The sequence below is a fragment of the Ciconia boyciana genome, chromosome 1 (genome assembly GCF_034638445.1).
Source record: "Ciconia boyciana chromosome 1, ASM3463844v1, whole genome shotgun sequence".
NCBI lineage: Eukaryota > Metazoa > Chordata > Aves > Ciconiiformes > Ciconiidae > Ciconia > Ciconia boyciana.
In genome coordinates this window covers 31,060,427-31,079,976 of record NC_132934.1, presented here as the reverse complement: position 1 = coordinate 31,079,976, position 19,550 = coordinate 31,060,427, and the positions used below count along the sequence as shown (strand labels likewise).

Here is a 19,550-nt window from a genome sequence, read left to right as displayed (position 1 = left end):
CCTGTTCCATGTGAACAGGGCCATATCTGCACTACTCTGAAACCTTTACTACCCAGGGGTAACTGCAGCTTTGTGCTTTTTTCAGGACACAGGCTGCTGGCTATGATCTGACTTGAGACATCATGATAATTGAGTTCACTCACACTACAGAGGTATTAGCCCATCCTGAGAACCAGTCTGAATTGCATCATTTCAAAGCCAGCCAGCTGTGTTTGCACTTGCTTCTGCGGCATCCCAGAGGTACCAGCATCTCAAATGCAGTATTTGAATACAAGATCATCCTACCTATTATGCATATGTTGGCTAACATTCAAGCTATTGAGTAGCAACGGCAACTTGTTCTCATCGGTCCTCTCATATGAGCTTCTGAATTACTCACTGTCATCCAGAAAGTGATAAAACTACATTTGTGAGTAATACATAAAATTCAAACAAGACCTTTATTTACATTAGGTTTTCAAGCGCTGGGTGTTGCAACATACATAACAAAATTTCATAGTACATTTTTTATAGGAAATCAGGTTGAAAAGCTGATCTACAGAATCAATTTGTCAAAACTGGCTAAGCAGAAAATGTGTCAGCTCGGTTTTAGAGTACTCTGTAGATTTTACACCATCTGCTGTCGTTCAGAGTATTCCTGATGCCATGGTTATAAAAACAGAGCGCTCATGCAGGTTAATTTACAGTGAACTCTCCTAGTAAATTTTACATTCTTCACTTGTTCAGAAGAGCAGGTCAATATTCTCCACGTTGTCTCACAAAGCAATTATGGATCTAAATAGGGAGAAAACTAGATCCATCAGGAGATTTTTAACAGAAAGAAAACTGGATTTAGCAAGACAAGGAGTCAGAATTTTAATTCCATGACAAACTGAATTATCATCTCTCATTCTGTAGAAAACAAGTTGTACTGTAAAGATTAATCAAGTCCTTTTATTCCATATTAACATTATGCAGCAACCAATATGAGTGTCTAGGTAAACAGAAACTTCATGAAATGTTTTGCTGCAAAGCTGACTTCAGTAATGCACGCAACTGATAAAGTCATCAACTCTGCTCACTGCCAGAAATAAAAAAATGGCTTCAGGAGCAAATAACACTGATTCATACTGTGCTCAAGCACTAGCCAACAAAAATCTATTAAACTACACAGGGGTGAAAAAAAAAATAAAATCAAAGCAGCTTTGTTATCTTACTTGTGACACCTTATTTAAATCTCAGGTATTACCTCTTTATATCAGCATAAATATGTAGCCTTCTACACCTTTTATGATGCGGTTACAGACACAAAAATGTTATAGTAGAAAGCAAGAGCTAGTTCAAGGAATTTCAGACTTTGAAATCAGCAAGATACAAAGCTAAAATTCATATGTTCCTTTTCAAGTTATGAATACTTTCACTAAAACATAAATATTTTAACATATATTAATTTTTTCTGACATTCAAAATTGTAAAGTCAATATGGCGGAATTATTGTTAAAAGCACATATTTACAAATATTCTTTTTTCCATACATAAAGTATTTGGCATAATTATAACAATCTTACTGCATACACAACTGTTTGCTTCTTTTTCACATAATGGTACACTCCTTATTAAAATTTACCAATTATGTACAAAAATACTTGAACATTTATTATAGAAAACCTCTATAACTACCGTCAACAGCTTGTAACTGCTGAAGGTTTAATTGAGAGAATATAAAAAGTGGTCACTTTCTTCCAGTTAAACTATCAACAAATCAAACACACAGCTAAAATCAACATGAGCTTCCCAACAAAAGAGGGAGAATATTTTTAACAGCATGATTTAAAACGCAGTTCACACATCTGTTCCCAAGCACATGTTAAACAGTAAAAGAAAGAGGATACAAAAAATACATACAGAAGGTGCTTTTTTTTTTTTTTTTCCCCTCCACATTCCTACGGCTTGACATTAGCTTTCCAGAGCTCTTCAGATGCCAGTTACTAAAATACAACCTAAGGCCAAACACCATTCTCCTACAGTAAAGACGATGGTGATGAACTCAAGCTAAAAAGCAAATCCAAAACCTGACTCCACTGGTACGTACACATCCAAAGAGCTGTTCAGAATTTTTGCTAGGTTTTTACAGAGTTATTAATTACCTTTGCAATTAGCTTTTGAAATTTATTGATCAATATCCAGTAATTTGTATTTTTAAAAATTTGTTCATTTAGTGTATTGCCTTGGTACTAGTCAATACTGATTCTTGTACACAAGTTAAACGAACAATTAATTTGTGCCTATTCCATATACAGATTGTATTTTAGGGTGAACTTTCAAAAACAGCAGAGAACTTCCACTAGCAAACTGCTAGCTTTTTAAAAACAAACCCAAAACAACAACACAAAAATCAACTGGAAGAATAAAAGTAAATTGCACCTCAAAAAGAAAAGGATGCCTCAGGTACAGTAATACATTAATGGCACAGAACCTTATCAAGATTCACCAGAACGGTGCTGTATGCTGAATGAAATGCAGGTATTTTTCCATCTTAAAAATAACATAAACCAAGTGTGTGTTTCAAAAATTCCAAACCACATTCTTACAACGTTCTCTGCAGTATAACTTGCATTATATCTCTGTTTTTCCACAGACATCTGAAATGACCAACCTGTTCATTGGGTAAGAGAAACAACTTTCGGCCTACTTGCAGAAACATCCTAGTCTACAGACTACTTTGTTAGAAAGCGTGCATTTATCTCTAGTAGTAAAGATCCAGTCAGTATATTCTGTATTTTGTGAGAAGCATTCAGCTAACTCAGATGAGAGTTGTAGGGTTTTAGATTTAAATTTTTAAATAAAAATAAAGTACAAATAAAAGCATTTATCAGTATTCACCACCATGAAATTAAAAAAAAATTCTCTCAGTCATGCTTCCTATAATATCTGGCAACCTAAATTAGTAATTTCATTTCAAATGTGCAACATAATATTAATAAGCATTTCAAAATTACTCAAAAGAAAAGGTGCCTAACTAAACGCGTTTTACCATTTTTAAAAAATATTATTTCTTAAACGCTAAAGAATTGGTTGCAATTAAATATAAAAGTGGCTTCTCATAGCTGAGAGACTTTGCGGGGCAGAGGCCTGGGCCGGGGAACCTGCTCAGTCCTCCTGCTGCTGTTTTCCAGGTTGTTCGGCCGGACCAGCTGTGGCTTGGGCGGCAGCGCCGGCGGGTCCGCGGCGGGCGGGATGGAGAGGCTGTGAGGTAGAGGAACGGGGCGTTTCAAAGTCCGCTCGTACACGCTGTAAGGCGGCGGGGTTTTACTTTCTTTTCTCACAGGCTCCTCAGAAACGCTGTAGCTTGGGACAGTCACTGTTGGCTCGCTGCCTTGGCTTTCAAAGCCTGATGTCTCTGATGTGCTACATCGGCTGAGCGAAGAGATGCCGCTGCTGTAACTCCCCGACAGCACCGGGGAGTTGGATACGAGCCCCGAGGAATGATACTCCACTGGAGACGGCGTGAATGATTGCACAGACCCCTGCTCGAACGAAAGGGCAGAAGAAGGATTTACTTGGAGTAAACGAGGGAGAGCGTTTCTGTGCTCAGACTGAAAACACACGGGGATACACTGCATAGATTCTGAGGCTTGATAAGCATATCAGTTGCGTCCCTGTTTAATTAAGATCCAGTAAGAAACCAATAAAAAGCTCATTTCAAGAGTGCCTAGGTAGACCTTAAACAGTGCCCATGCCCGTAATTCATCTAAGTGGAAGTAAAACTGTATTTACATGTTATCTTACTATCATAATACCCTGGAAAGATCTGGAAGCCTTTAACATGAACCCTCAGTTTTCCTCGCTGTCAATGAAAGGCATAACCCCGCGCAGGACATACCTAGTGGTGTCCTGCCCCCTAATGCCAAACCACAGGACTTGCATCCCGGTCACTGCTGCTACTTCAGTCTCTCATGTTCCGAATTCATTTTCCAAAGCTTTTCCTCACAGTTTCAGTGCACCGTCATGCAATGAAAAGTGCGTTTACATCGTGGCATCATTCCCGAGTGTGTCATAACACCGATGTCGGAGGTGAAGCGCAGAGCGGATGCCAAGCTAATAGCTGCTGCTGGGCGCCAGCCCCGTTCGGCCCGCGGCTCCTCTTGCTATTCAGGGGCAGCAGCAGGAAGGCAGGAGGCGAGGCACCGCTGCGGCTGCTGCAGATGGCATTTTGAAGCGCAGTTGCTCCACCCTTCCTCTCCCCCATCTCCCAGGGGTTCCTCGGACACCCCGTGCCGCTCGCACGAAACACAAAACACTACCGCGGGCCCCGGGGACAAGGGTCCAACGCGGGGCAAAGGTTGCAAATGGCTGCACCAGCAACCTCACAGGTCTGTGGGGGAAGGTGAGGGACGGGGAGCTGAGGGCCCAAGAGGCAACAACAGTGCTGACGAAGAATAAAAGGCAGGGACAGTAAAGCCCTACCTAAAAACATTGAGCAGTCCTATTCTAGTGAAGCAACTTCAACTGAAAACTGTAAAAGGTTAGACCATACTTTGCAAGTTGAAAAGTTTTTGCAACATATCTAATTTTGACTGGAGCCATCTGAGACAATCTAGACTTAATGGCCTCAAGCACAGGCTAAAAAAGGGATGGAGAAATCACATCGAAGACAAATTTCGCACCCCAATTCTTGTTAGACTGGTTGGTGCTCAGCCGCTCAGCTTGAGGTGAGAGTGTGAGCCATGCAACAAAGGGAAGGGACGAGAGGAGAAGGAGAGGGGCATGGGTGTATAGAGCTGGCTGCACTGACTTTATGCTGTTGAGATAATCTTAATTATCCATCTAGGACTGGATCCACAGTGTACTGAAAGCAATGGAGAAAAAAGAAATATCTTCATTTACATCAGTGGGTTTTGTACTAAGACGGCCTTCTCTGGCAGCATGTAACAGTTGGAACAAAGGCTAAAATTTGAGCCCTGTATGTGGCTAGGGAAAAGCAGAGCAAGTGTTGAAGACATTTCAGACATTGTGAGGAGCCTGTTTAACTACTTGTTTCAGGGTCCATTCCTCTGTGTGTGAGGAGGCTGCAGCTGCACTCCTACCCCCACAGGCATCCAGGGTCAAGGTTTTCAAATAAATGATGTAATTGGTTGAAGTTCCAAGAACACCTGACACTTGGATTAAGTGACCACAGATAAGATTTAGGACCTTTGCTTTTGTCATTCAGAACCAGAGCAAATACCTGTAAAACCTGCCTGCTTCAATTTAGGAGCTGAGCAGGGGTAAGCACTTGGCTCCTGACAGCAGTGCAGACTGCTTGTACCAGTAGTAACAGTCTAGACACCAAAACAGTCTGGAAATTCATGGATGCCCAAAGTGAGATCCAGCAACTCTCAGAAGTATTCTGGGCCAGCATTCCTCTCCCAGGCGGCAATCCAGACTTTGGCTGTAAAATGCTTAAATTCTGTCCAGGCCTTTAGAAGAAAATGTTAGGATGAGCTTGAAACACCCCTACGAATCATCAGTACCGAGTCCATTCAGGAAAAAAGGAAGAGTCGCTCACCTTTTGTACAAGATCCTAATGCTCTGAAGAGCTTCCTAGTAAGCAGCTAGTGTGAAACCTGGGATAGGTGCTCACTTCAGCAGATGGCAGACTATGGTAATAGGACTACGGGGCACTCTGATCGCCAGCACAATTGCTCTGTGTTGGACCTGGACCACTGTGCAGCCACAAGTGGAAATGTTACAGGCTCACAGGATGACAAATGGGAGAATGACTGTGGACTTGTGATTAGGGACCTCAAGGGGAAAGGAGGCATTTTGGGGTGCCACTTTCCTCCTCCTCAGGAGATGTGTACCTCTGCAGCATTAGTTAGGCATTGGGTAGCTGAGGGACCCCTTCGGCAAGGTTCCCTCCCTCTGCCCTCGCACCCGAGTGCCTGAAGCACCAGTCATGCTCCTTTCTATTTGCTCTCCTTCTAGGTTGTTGACCTTCATATTTCTAACTGCAGAATTCTCTCTGCTTCAATGGGGTGGCAGAGGCTATCCCCGAGACTAACGTTGCGCAGTCTGTCAATACCGGGTTTGCCTGGAATATGCAGGCTGCGTGTTCATGTCCTCCAGTGCTATGGAAGACATGGATTTCCTGGTCAAGTTTTCCAACCAATAAGTTGTTGTGCAACAAATGGGTACCAACACATTCAAATATCTTGAAATAGAAATGAAACCTGCTCAGTTTAGCTTGGATCCCCAATTGCTATGGGTGTTTAACTGCCAGAGAAGAACCAACACTTATTCACAGGCTGTGCTTAAAGTTTCCTACTAGCAGGCTTCAAACTACTTCCAACTTCTTACACAACCTCCCTGGATTGTTCTGCAAAGGAAATGGATATTGAAATCACTGAAGCAGGGATTACTCTCTAACACACCCTCTAATCCAGCAGCTCTGGATGCTGGAGGAGTAAGAGGAACGTGTTGCACAACAGGTTCTCCTTAGCTGGCATCTCCCCTTTTGCCACTGTTGGAGACAGAATTCTGGACTAGATGGACCATTGGGCACGTCTTATATTTATTTCTTACACTCCCTTCTGTCCACTGATTTAGGTGAGCTTGATTATCCATGTAGGTGAGAAGCCTAATATGGAGAGGCTAAAGAGTCTGAAGATTAGGTTTCTTGCCTGCAGTTTTGAAATCTTCAGAGCTGCTGTAATTGTTATGGCTACTTACTCTTGTGAATGTTTTTTGCATAGGCACATGAAAATAAAAGGAAAACATAATATGATCCCAAATAATGTATATTAAATATATACTATCTACCCCACAACACATACAACCTTGTTCACTGCAATAAGACAGTACCTTCATTGGTGATCTGCCAGCAGGAGAAGGGGAAACGGATGCTATGTGTCTTGCTGGTGATGCTGTAAAGTCAGAAAGATTTCAGTGCACTCTTGGCATTACAACTTTCACTAAGAAATCTTTTTAAGTGGATGGGAGATCATTCTATACACAAGCATTATCTCTGGTTCCCTCTAGGTACTTGTCTGATGGCTGCAAATATTTTTAGAGATTTTGTTTATTTTACTTTTTTCTCAGGATTATCTTGCAGTACAACCAATGAAGTATAAGAAATTTCTGCATCCATCTTCTCTGACAAATTTTATACCACTGTAAATTGGTTTATATCCTACCAAATGATAACAGGATTCAAAAAAGTCAGTATAATAACTTTTCCCCTCCTCTTTTTCTTCTTCTCTTAAGAAATATGTATTTGTATGTCAAATAAGAAAAAAGACAATACATAATGTAATTACATCAAACATTTACCTGCAAATATACTGCAAACATGCCTGGACATAATTTGAGGCATAAGTCTAAAACACCAAAAGCATCTTCACTCCCTTGAGAACAATTATATTTATAGTATCACTTAAGCAGCCTTTCCTTTAAATAGAAATTAATCTTTTGAAAGGCAAATTGGTTACAGTAACAGAACTCATGTACTTCCATGATTGCTGTGCATTTTCTGGCCAGTAAGATTCTTTGTAGTTAATGATCATTTCTGATTGCTAACCTCCAATTATCATAAATTCAAAAGATTAAATTTGATCATCCTCCCTAGTACCAGCATGAACTGTCTGAAACTACTCAGTCATTAAGTGAAGGGGCTGAGTATTGGAAACACAATGCTAGAGAGAACATTAAGGAGATGAAAATACCTGTGGAGGCAGTTCTACAGACTTCCATGTAAGTAATCAAATAATAAATTAACCTGCCCAAGAAGTTAAACATTAATCAGAGTGGAAAGAATCTAAGCCCTCAAGTAAATAATTTTTTTACTGGACCTTAGCCTGAAACGTCCATTAACTCACCAGTCTGTGCAGGTCTTGGTGGTACAGGAGGAGATATAAGCTTTCCACTTTCTGATGTGTTTCTGGCTTCCTTCCCACTGTCCAGGCTCCAGCTGCTGGGGGTGGTGTTTACAGCTGGAAGAGAATGAAAAAGCCGAAATAGGCATCAACACTTCTAGCTCTCTGACTTGCCTTTACCCATGAAGATAAAAATACAGAGAGTGAAATCGTTAAACAACTTAACAAGCATGCCTGAAAAGCTCTCATGATTACATCAGCATTTGAAAAGCTCTTAAATAATGGCTGTCAGTCTTCTGGTTGCCTGATGTATGCATCTGGCCCTTAGGTCAGTTTGCGATTGTATAGCAGTTGGGACCATCAACAACAGTAGCAGCTGAGATAGCACTCTGGTGCACTGCAAATCCAGCCACAAAGGGGGAGATAAGCTTGAAGCCTGTTAATATAATCAGTTTATCTTTGCACCAGACTCCTATTTAAAGGTTTCTAGGCAGACGGGAACAGACTATTCATAAACCGTTGCCATTAACTCATTTTATGTACAGAAGAGACTAGAGAAAAGAACTCGACAAATTCCAATCAACCTCCCTCAGAAAGCTTTCAGGGCTAACAGTCTTTTGTTGCCTACATAGGCTACAAATTCAGAATTGAAAGAAGGTGGAAAGAAGGGCACAAATGGAGGGAGTAAAAATTGAAAGAAATGAAGATGTCTGGGGGAAAAAAAAAAATCAAATGAAAAAATTATTGTGGACTAAGAAAATTTATATGCACTGTTTGTAGCCATGGTCGAGGATCTCTGCTTGATCATGTAAACTGACTTATCACCTTGACATGTATAAAATTAGCTGTTGTATTTGCCTGTGTGACTTCTATAAAGTCATAGAATTTGATAATTGAATGATCCCATAAGGCCTGGAACAGCTTCCTTAATAGAACTGGATTATCTCATCTTATCAAGGAGCCCCCAATATTGGAAAGAAGTCAAATAGACAGAAAGACAGGGCATTTAACATGGACAGGACAAAAGCTAACTTAAACCCCACAATTTTTCTTACCCGTCCTGTAAAAAAGTAGAAAAAACTACTTCAAACCTCCCTCCTTCCCCCCCCAAAACCCCCACCAAAAAAACCCCCCACCTTCAAAGCCTCAAACCTCTTGCCTTGCCAGGACAGTTTCCTTCTTGTCTGCTTATTACATAGTTGTGAGTGGGGAACCACATGCAAGGACTCTCTGCTCATTTAGATGAAGTGAAAAGCAAAATATTGTTGCTAACTGATGGTATCAATTATTGCTATTATAGCAACACCAAGGGCTCTCAGAAGGACTGGAATCCCACAATACCAGTATATACCAGACTTAATACAAAAAGTACAGTACAAATAATATTTTTTCATATCTGTAACAATATTTTTACAGGTAATTGCACATTAGCTGACCCTGAAAACAGTGCACAGAATAATCTATTTTCTAGAGGATCACTTTGCTTTTTTACTGCCAAAATATGCAATACATTGTTTGCTTTTTATTGTAGGCTGTCACCTAGCAGTATGGTTTTGCCCTCATCTGGTTGGCGCCAGACCTGGGTACTTCAAATGCCTGAACCTCTTCACAAGCCATTTTTTCTTTTAAGTCATCCAAGCAGTCAGTTCTTTGGACTGCTAAAGTCTCCAGGAGAGAATATTTTATTTTAACAATTCTGTAATGTACTTGGCTGCATAGGCCAGTGGAAAAGTTTTGCCATTTCCATGTTAAATTATTTCATATGTTTTTCAGCCCTGTGAAAAATTCCGCACTTGAGCTTTCATAAAAACTTGGACACAGAAATACTTATAAAAATCAGCTCTTCTTGATGAAAATCTGATTCCTGGTCCGTTCTTGTTACAGTATGTTCTTAAAATATTTATTTTCAATACACCTGTTTTACTGTATCCTTTATTCAGGGAACCACAAAGGGCAGTACATAATGAAATGATGGAGCATATTACGGATGCAGAGCACATAATGAAATCTTGGCACAATAACTGTGCCAACAATACTGAATTTCCCCAGGTACAAAATTGTAAAAGGCAATATTTTGCCTATGGAAATTCATAGGTTTCTCATTTACTCTAATTAAACCCCCCCCCCCCAAAACCACAAATTGATCTTTTCTCTTCCATCAAAGCATAACCAAAAGCACAGTGACTTATATTTGGTAAAGCAGACTTGAAGGTATCAAACTTTAGGACTCTATCTATCTCTTAACTTCTCTCTGCCCCATTCTCCAGAAGTTAATCTCCAGGGTTCATCACCCCATACGTCTCTCTTGAGGAGCAGAAAGGACAGCTCTCACAGGCAGCCTGCTGCACCTGCTGCAACCTGCTGCTCCATCACCCCTTCCTGCAAACTTCTGGGCCCTTCTGAGTGCAACACTCAGTTCAAACAAACACCATGTTCCCCCCTTTTTGGCAAAATGTTTTGAAACTTGGAATGTTAGCGTAATTTAGTTAGTTAGAAAGTTTTGAAACTTGGAGATGACAATATACGCTCAAAAGAATTAGCATTCTACAGGAATGACAGATTAATTATATTTTCATTGCTTCCAAGATTAGCATGCTGCAGCATTTCCACTCACCTTTGTCGGGGCCGGGCAGACTGGAATCACTTCGTGGCAAAGCACCATCTCCAATGTGATTAAACAGCATTCTCTGTAAACGGAGAACCGCAGAGTTTATGCATAGCTGCTGTTGTATTTCAGTAGCCTTTAAGAAAACAAATATCTTTTTGGTATTATCCCCACCACACAGGTCTACTTTGGAGGTAGAGTGATAAACATCACCTAAGAACATAAATAGTTTAACAAAAATATGTGTATACAAATAGGGAGTAGACTATTTTTCTGAAAACTGTACACACTGGAATCAGAAGGACGGTTATTACGTACTGAGTTCTGACAGTTTCCAGCTCCCTAAAAAGCAAAATAAGGCTCATTCCTCAAGTGGTATCTTGATAGATTACTAAACAAGTGCAGGGATAGATTTGCCATAATTTCATTGCAGAAACAGGATCTGAACAAGGTGTAATGTTTGACAATGTTCCAGTTATGGCTGTCATGTTAGAAGAGCATTGTGTATTATTTCCAACCCTGACTTTTTTGGTAGCAGCATTCTTACTGCTCTTGTGGATAAGAGCTGACCCATAAAGTGTGTTTGTCTTTCCTTTTCTGAATATTCATTTTTTTTAAAAATCACAGTAAATTTATGAAACAATTTTAAAATGCCAGTAGTTATTTTTTTAGGCAGCATTCAAATAATCCGTGGGTCACTAGTTTATCTTGATAACAGATGTAAACAGTACACAGTTAATCCTGCAAGTAATTCATATGTGCTTTCCAAAGGAAATGAGAACAGATAAACTTTACTTTTTTTTTTCCTTCCCTTTTTTTTTTTTTAAAGCAAGATCAGACAATCAGTGACATCTAAATCAAATCAAATGCTATTCTTGTATCTCCTTCCAGTGTTCAGAGGACCATGCCGAGTCAGCGAGGCACTATGCTGTGGTTCCACAAGATGGCAAGCCTAGCTGCAAAGTAATCATCACTGATCTAACATGTTGCAGCTCCATGTTACAAAGTGAGGAACAAATACTTGGCCAATTCAACTTGACTTAAGACATCTCATAGATGCTTTGGTAGACTTTGAGCTACACTAGGTTTGCCTGTCTATGCTGTACTAGAGTCATACTGGATCAGGTAAGACCTGTTTTCCTGGAGTTACCATTAAATTGAGGTGGTGTAACTACAGGTGTACTCTAATGTGACAGAAAATGCGATCATATGTTCCTGCTTGGTCTGGAATGAATGTTCACTGCCTAGTGAGTCTGCAGTGCACTAGGATCTGGGGGGCAAGTGTTGAAGACTGTTTTGTATTGTGAAAGTAAAGAGCAAAGGCTGAAAAAGCAACTGAAATTGGAGGATATAGAGACAAAAGCTAAATGAAACACAGAGAAACGAGGACATACTAAAATAATGAAATATAAAACCATATGGAAGAACAAGAGCAATCACAGGATGTTTAATGAGATGCAAAAAACCCCCCAAAATGTGAAACCTAAAAAGCTCCATTAGGAAGAATAATAGTGCAGAAACTAAGAAGGCTTGTTGACCAGTCAATGACAGCAGGCATTCCTCTTCAGAGTATGGAAAGAGCTGGAGAGACACTGTACAATCGCTCAGCCAGAGATCAAAAAGCAAGCACAAATGGATGTTGACTGAAAACAGCTGTACATAGATAACCTTGAGCATCAATTTCAATGAGGGAAGCAGATGCAGTACTGCTGTGGTCTTGTTCTATGAAGTCCATCAAACTTCCTTAAATGAGGTAGCTATGGCCTGAAAGGACTTAAAGTGCAGGAATTTGCCTGTGTATCTCATCTTTCCTGGTTGAAAAACTATTGTGAAAATTGCATTCATTAAGCCGTAACAAAGATGTTCATAAATGGGTGGTCCTTTCTCATTAACTTAGTGTGAAGCTCCAGCCAAGACTGTTGAAGTTAACTGGTGTTAGAATAAAAATAGAGAGGACAAGAAACAGTTTGAGCATCTAAATTCTAATGAGAATTGCAGGTATCTCTAAGATATCTCCCTACAATTGTCCTGAGGATTTCTTTTCCCCTTCTTAATCAGAAGGCAGAGAAGCAGAATTTTGTTTCTGATCACAGTCCATTTTTACTGCTCAGGGAATAGAGCACCAGAGAAAGAAATTGCACCTTTCCCCAGAAAGATATATCCTCATTTATGGTTATGAGGGCAGAAAGAAACTGTCAGACCTTTTCACCTTGGAAACATACTTCACTGTAGGAGCAAGTTCATTTTCTACTTACCCTCTCTTGGGACACTGAGGGTAGAGACAGATTGGGAGATTTTCCTGACGGGCGAGTCTCAGAGAGAGTGGAGACTGGGCCTATGAGCTCCTCAGCCTCCCTTATCGAATCTCGGGTAGAGTGGGGAATAGAAGTCGCATTCCACTTGGCAAAGCAAGAGTTTGCAGTCTGGGAGCAAAAATGGGAAAATTTTTTCTTTGCGGCAAACCGTAAAACTGCTTTATTTAAACAACATCTCCTGGTCTTTCCTGTATGCTGGTTTGGTTCCACTACCACTGAGAAAGTGCCCAGTAGATATATCAGTAAGTAGTTCCCGAGAACTGCCATTAAGTCTGGCTAAGCTTCAGTATTACTTCTTAAGCCCTCAGGTAACAGCATGAGGACTTAAACAGAAAAGAGAAAAATTAAATCAAGAGCCAATTCAATAACTGAAGAAGAAAGGGACAAGAATACAACTAATGAGAAACCAACAAATCATTTATAAAATAAATGATCCTGGACTACCAAGTTGTTTTTTTATCACAGGCAAAATTTCTGGTGGAAATGAGAGTGCTGAGAGGAGGGCCTTTCACACTGTACTTATGCTTTCGTCTTTCTCAGCTTCAGCAAGAGGTGCATTGTGTGATGGCACAGATTAAAACAGCAACTGTGTTAAAGGAAAGCACTTTAGGAAAGTAGGTCCGTTAAGAAGAAAAGATGAAATAAGGATTCAAAATTGGCCAGCTCACCAAGCTCATTTTGCATTTCAGGTAACTCAAAAGATACAAATTTCATACAGACCTACGTAATAGTAATTTTAAGGTAAGAACTCAACTCATTCTTTTCTCTGGAGTAACAAAATATCTATCCTTCTTTTCTGAAACTACATTGAAAAATATGAATTGCCACATGGAGTGGGTTATCTCACAGTGGCTAGGATTAGCCATTTCAGAAGAAATAAAGGGGAGGTCAACATGGACAACTGCTGTGATAACAGTTTTTCTTTCTTTCTTCTTCCCTAGATGTGAACAAATGCTGCTGTTTCACACAAGCGGGCTGTCATCTGGTAAGTCTTTGCATCTCTCTCTCACTGCAGTGAGTAAATATAAAAACCAGATCTAAACCTAGACAAAGCAAGCAGAAATGTGATCAAGCACTGTGTATTCTATTCACATCTCTTTCATGTAAAATATTTTAGAGTATTTGCTTATAAAAACAAAAAAACCCTTGAAAATTAACAGCAATGAGCAGACACTGAATCTGCTCAAGTTCAACAAGCGCTTTTATCGTCTTCTTAGCTACTTGTGTTCAGAGGCCTCCCAACAAGCTTCCTACCTGCGACGTTTCCAAAGGAGTAGGGTAGATGGCACTGCAGGGCCTCTCTCTGGGGGACAAGCAAGAGTTTTCTCGGGAATGCTTATGTTTGTCAGACAACAGAGGAGAGGCTAGAATATAAACGTGTCAAGTGATTAAATTCATGCAGTGAAACTCAGACATTTCAATTCTACACTTATGACAAAGAAATCCTCTGCCCCAGTAATTTGTATTCCTCAAACAATTGACTACATTTGATGTCTGACAAGTGATATCATGCTGAAATCCAGCTTTATAATGTATCAAAAAACATTTAATTTGGTTTACAATGGGAGACAAGCACTGACCTCTGGCACTGGATGGAGCAGAACTGGTCACATTAGGTGAAGCAGAATGAGTAGAACTCAGGCTTGAGGTAGACGGACTAGGCTGTGTATAGAAGAGATGCTGTTGTTACCACATCACACTTACTGGTTTGGAAAACAAAAATTTATAACATACTTTTCACTAAAACAAAGACCTTTTAATTTGTTAGGCTGGCTTCTCAGTATTTCAAAATAGCGAACCAGTATAAAAAGCATTAATATAACTACAAAAAGATGCAGTAAAATAGGAAATAAATAGAAATGTAATTAATATATTAAAATAATTACATCACAACTGTGACAATGGGACAGAAAAGTCTATGTAAGGTCAGATGACTTCACATCAGTGTATTGCTGCTTATTACTTTTGTAAAAAATTCATGCTCTAAGTTAAAGAAGGAGAAACAGTTACATTAAAATTGTTCTTTCTAAGTTAAGGAGGTTAACAGCCCATTTAAAGATGTGTTTTTTAAAAGAAGTATCAGCAATAACTTTGAGATTTCTGAATGAAATAATAGAAGCATTAGTTTAGTAAATAGCCTTGTAAGAAAGATTCTGTTTAGTTTGAAGAATGACAATAATTTGTACCTGCATGTTAAAAACTTCATCGGAGCTTTCCGATTGCCCAGTGATATTGCTGACTTCAGCAGAAGCTTGGGATGACAGTGATGAGGATGAATACCGATTGACAGCTGGGTAACTCAGGGGACTATTATAAGAACAATGAAATACAAAATGGTTAACTCTAGTTGCCAGTCATATTTTTTCATGTGAAAACAGCACGTGTTTATTAAACTCCACAGTTTAATTTGGATTTATTAGTTGAGGTTGGGAAAGAGAGAGAAAGAGAGAGAGAGAGAATATATATATCAGCTATTCGTGACTGAAGATATTTCAGGTGGACCACAAGAGGAAGCGTGCACACAATAGAAGTATTTTATGGGTCACCTTCCTTGAGTAACAAACTCTATCAGTTTCTAGTAATTTAACTTGCCTGCGTCGTGGTATTACCCTGGCACCATCAGGGCTCATAGAAACAGGTATTGAATTTCGGCATACACGAGGACTTCCATTTGGGAAATGAACAGGGCTAGCTTGTACACAGGCAGAAAATTCCTGGCGAGTTGTTAAAAGAAGATTAATTAAAATGAACATAATATCATTAAGCATTTTCTAAGATACAGGTAGTCACTTGAATAGTTATATCTGCATTTTGGATCAGCTTCATCATTAGTAAGAAAAATATTTTAACTTTTTGCTGATGATACTTTCCCTTTAGTAAAATGTGACTATTTTTCTCTGCACTGTATGGAAAGTTTATTAACTTTCTCTTCGCTTTGTGGTACTGTAAGAATGCTACAAGTTGTAATGTGGACAAACAACCAAAAGATGTCACTATTCGTTGCTTAGGAAAATTAAACAACCCTTACTGCAGCTAAATGGTCTCCTGGTTTATCCACGCACCTGCTCACGTACCTGTATTCCCAAGCTTGACTTCATCACAAAGAACTGATCCACCAGCTTTTTGTGCAACGGCCTCATGTCCTGCGGCACCACCTTCTCGTGCACTGCCAAGCCAAATTCTAGAATCTGGGCCTGCAGAAGAGACAGAAGGAAAGAGGAGAAAAATATATTTTTGATCCATTTTCTTTAAGCTTTCATCATCGATTAGGATACTAATCAAAAAAATCCAACAAAATGCATGTTGTATTAAAAGCATCTAAATCCCTGACAGACCTGTAATCAAACAAGGCCTAAGACCAAAACCAGTAATACATAAGAGGATTTATGCCTCTTTCCATTTTACTATTCAACTTTCCCAAAGATTAGGCCTATGTGAATTCAATTCTAATGTAAGAAACCACTATGAATAACATAGTGAAAAATCTGGCTAAATGGCAACTTTACAAACGAGCAGTTCTAAACCCTAAATAAAAGCAGTTTTCTACAAGAACAATTATAAAAAGCATGGAACAACAGCAATGGCCACATGCACCAGAGACCCTATAATATCTTTTCAATGAAGTCCATGGTTCCCTATCCTCTTCCAACTCCCCAGAGACCTCAGTAAGTGGTGGCTTTATGTATATTCTTGATGCAAGGCATGACAGGCTTCAGAATAACATTGCTAAAACTCTAATCTTGCTCAAATTTGGTCACAGGCATTTAAAATACTGAACTGGTTACATAAGGAATCAGATAAACTCAAATTTGAAAACAAAATAGCTACACTATGCTGTAATATCTTTGGATGAGAGCTACTAGCTGACGTTTTCAGGCAGCCTGTGAGCGGGCACACAGCTGCGCAGCTTCACCGACCCGAGGTCAGGACTGCAGCACATCCACCCGCACACAGAGCCATCCCGCCCCTTCTGAATGCTCCACGTTTTCTGTGAAATCATCTCTGGGTGCCAGACAGGGTTTAACTGCTATCACTTGGAATTCACATTTTTGTCATAGGAAGTTATTAACTCCAATTTTAAATTGTAAGGGTTCGTGAGATTAACTATAGCTTGAAAAAAAGGAAACTGCAATGTAAATTACTATACATTATCTAAATGAAATTAAAGTGAGCTCAGTGAACCTGTTCTGATTTATACTGTCTGAGGATCTGTCCCTTCGGCTTATCTGACCAAAAGATACCACAATGCTGATGAAAAATGGAATTTCCATCTTGCCAAATTCCAATACTCTGACCTCTTTATCCCAAGCTGTCAATAAAGTTTGAAATTTCAACATGCTGCATAGAACAAAGACAGATAAATGTCAGTTAAAAAAGCTGAAATACTTAGTAACATCATTTGATGTTATGGAAATAATTAATGGAATTGGATGAAAATAATTTATTTCAGCATTTCCAAATGGAGACACTTCATATTTGAGGCTGGTAGGCCATTGTTTTATAAATAAATGAAGAAATAATACAAAAATCATATAATGCATAGAATATTCACCTGTTTAATTTAATCACTTGGTGTTTCTTTTACTGCCTACCTACTTTGGCAATTATTATTAGATGTCTTCCACTGTAATAAGATTTTTCAGGTTTTTTTGCTCTTATGCTAAACCTTGTAGTGAAAATGTTTGTTCTGTAGTATTGGTAAAATATGTCATACAAATACTTGCTGAAGCCATCAAACGTTTCAATGAGATAATGTTTATTCTGTAGTAGTGGTAAAATATGTTGTGCAAATATTTGCGTATAAGCATCACAAGAAAAGAACTTGCCTCTCATTCAACCTTTAATTTAAAATAGTTTGAAGTGATTAAGATGATGATGAAAAGGACTAGGGAAAAAATATTAACATGACCCAGAAACCTGCTTGCATAGGAAGTTGCTGTCTACTTGGAATCTAATTCAGAAGATATTGAAGACCACTGGGCAATTATTAACCTCTCAAATTTTATATTTTATTTTGGGACACTTTTAGCTAGAACAGCTGAGCAGGCCACCTAGTCAGTCTTTTCCCCACTTTACCTGCTCAAGCATCAGATCTCTCAAACGTGTGATCTTCTCTCCATCCTCTGGATGGTTCAAGATGTATTCTTTGACAAAGAATGCCTAAGCAGAATAAAATCACACAGTAACATAAAGTCAGTAAAAACACATCACTTCTTTTTTAAACAAGTTTCTAGATGATATTTTTGAAACAAAAGCTCATTTCTACTGCAACAGAGGATAATAAATGCTAAATAATTAATTATTCACATATGCATTGGTGGAGACTATGGGCAAATAAAATGTAGCCACTCTTGAGTGGAATTTACCAGTTGTTCAATATCCAGGACAGATCCTGAATCAAATTTGGAAACCTGCAAAGCAGAGTTGAAACCAAACACAGGTAACCTGAACTAAGTATCTCTTCCTGATTAATTGTGACATAGGCATTTCAAATAATTATGAAGAGTTAGATTTTCCTGTCTTTTCATACTAGGAGCTTCATTATCCCTTAAATATAAAGATATCTTAAGAACACTCTGTGATTCTATGCTATTATATGTATTGGAGCTGTGACATTATCTTCTTATTCACTCTTAATATAAATAATGTTTTAAAGAACACACAGTGTCATTGATGTCAAAAAGCCACACTTTTCACTTCAGGAGCATCTGACCAACATCCAGGCGTGTTCACGAGCTTACAGGACTTTCCACCCCATCTCCAATGCTCAAATTGTACCAGCTATAGTACCCCGAAGTCATTTTACCCACCAGCAATGGCCTGGACAGCACTCCCCTGTTTGTTCATGATTGCATCTTTCTTAACGTAGCACCTATCCTACCCTGCAAGGGGATTATATTGAATTTACAACAAGTCTTGACACTATTCTGTAAAGAAAATGCCCAGCTGCTCAGTTGAGAGATTTCTAGACCTCAAAAATCCACTTGTCACAAAAAATGTCTGTATGCATACCTATGCATACACATGTTTTTCTATCCCTAGAGTTGAGAGGATAATAGTGGCTGCTCTGTGCTGTTTTCCTTTTGCACCTGTCTTAGCCTTTCCATCACATACTTCTTACAAGGTTCTCCTTCCAACTTTAGCTGTTAAAATCTTTGCTATGCAGAATTGTTAGAAAATATGGGGAGCAGTGGAGCTGGAGATAAATATACCCCTTCCTCCGATTCAGTTCCAAAATTTCATGCTGTGACAACCCGTAACAAGGAAGTGCTGAGACCTGTCTAGAAAATGCTGATACAGTAATGAAGAACATTTATTTCACATGGTCCTTTCACCGCAGATAAGTAGACTTATAAGAATTCATGTTTAAATTGTTAAAAGGAACCCTCTGATACTTGCTAAAATCCCAAATCCCGAACTGCTGCCAGATGATGGTTTTTTTCCCTCAGCTACAAGCTTAATGTTCTTTCAATATCAAGCAGGTGGTGTCCCAGTGGTTTTGGGCTGAGATTTATACAGATCTGTAATCTGAGTCAGAGATGTAATAATCTAACTTCAAACAAAATCACCAGTACTTTAGGAAAAAAAAAAAAACACTAAACAGAATTTGACTAAATCCAGTAACATTCCTGGTTTCCAATAGTTAATCATGAAAGTGCCTCTACTCTTCTGGCACATGTAAAGGAGCTAAAAGAAATGTAAGTTATAGCACAAATTGCAGCTTGAGAGGTGTTACTGGGCGCAAAACACGCTCTTCCAGCAGTGTTCAGAAAAATTAAAAAAAAATAAAAAATCAGT

The 19,550-nt window shown here is 39.1% G+C and overlaps 1 protein-coding gene across 5 annotated transcripts in view; it reads right to left on the bottom strand.

Annotated features, from left to right (window-relative positions):
- Positions 1-1,793: 1,793 nt before the first annotated feature.
- DOCK4 (dedicator of cytokinesis 4) overlaps positions 1,794-19,550 on the bottom strand; it is a 258,226-nt gene continuing 240,469 nt past the window's right edge. For 2 of the 5 annotated variants that reach the window (XM_072861831.1, XM_072861800.1), the window contains 11 exons: positions 17,829-17,912; positions 15,815-15,946; positions 15,345-15,466; positions 14,939-15,059; positions 14,333-14,414; positions 14,007-14,116; positions 12,693-12,860; positions 10,447-10,519; positions 7,836-7,949; positions 6,823-6,884; positions 1,794-3,506 (listed from right to left, as the gene is read on the bottom strand). In XM_072861831.1, coding sequence (XP_072717932.1) covers positions 3,081-3,506; positions 6,823-6,884; positions 7,836-7,949; positions 10,447-10,519; positions 12,693-12,860; positions 14,007-14,116; positions 14,333-14,414; positions 14,939-15,059; positions 15,345-15,466; positions 15,815-15,946; positions 17,829-17,912 — 1,494 coding nt within the window. In that variant the 3' untranslated portion in view covers positions 1,794-3,080. The remainder of the gene's footprint in view (positions 3,507-6,822; positions 6,885-7,835; positions 7,950-10,446; positions 10,520-12,692; positions 12,861-14,006; positions 14,117-14,332; positions 14,415-14,938; positions 15,060-15,344; positions 15,467-15,814; positions 15,947-17,828; positions 17,913-19,550) is intronic. The other 3 variants (XM_072861805.1, XM_072861812.1, XM_072861822.1) reach the window with 3 other exon arrangements.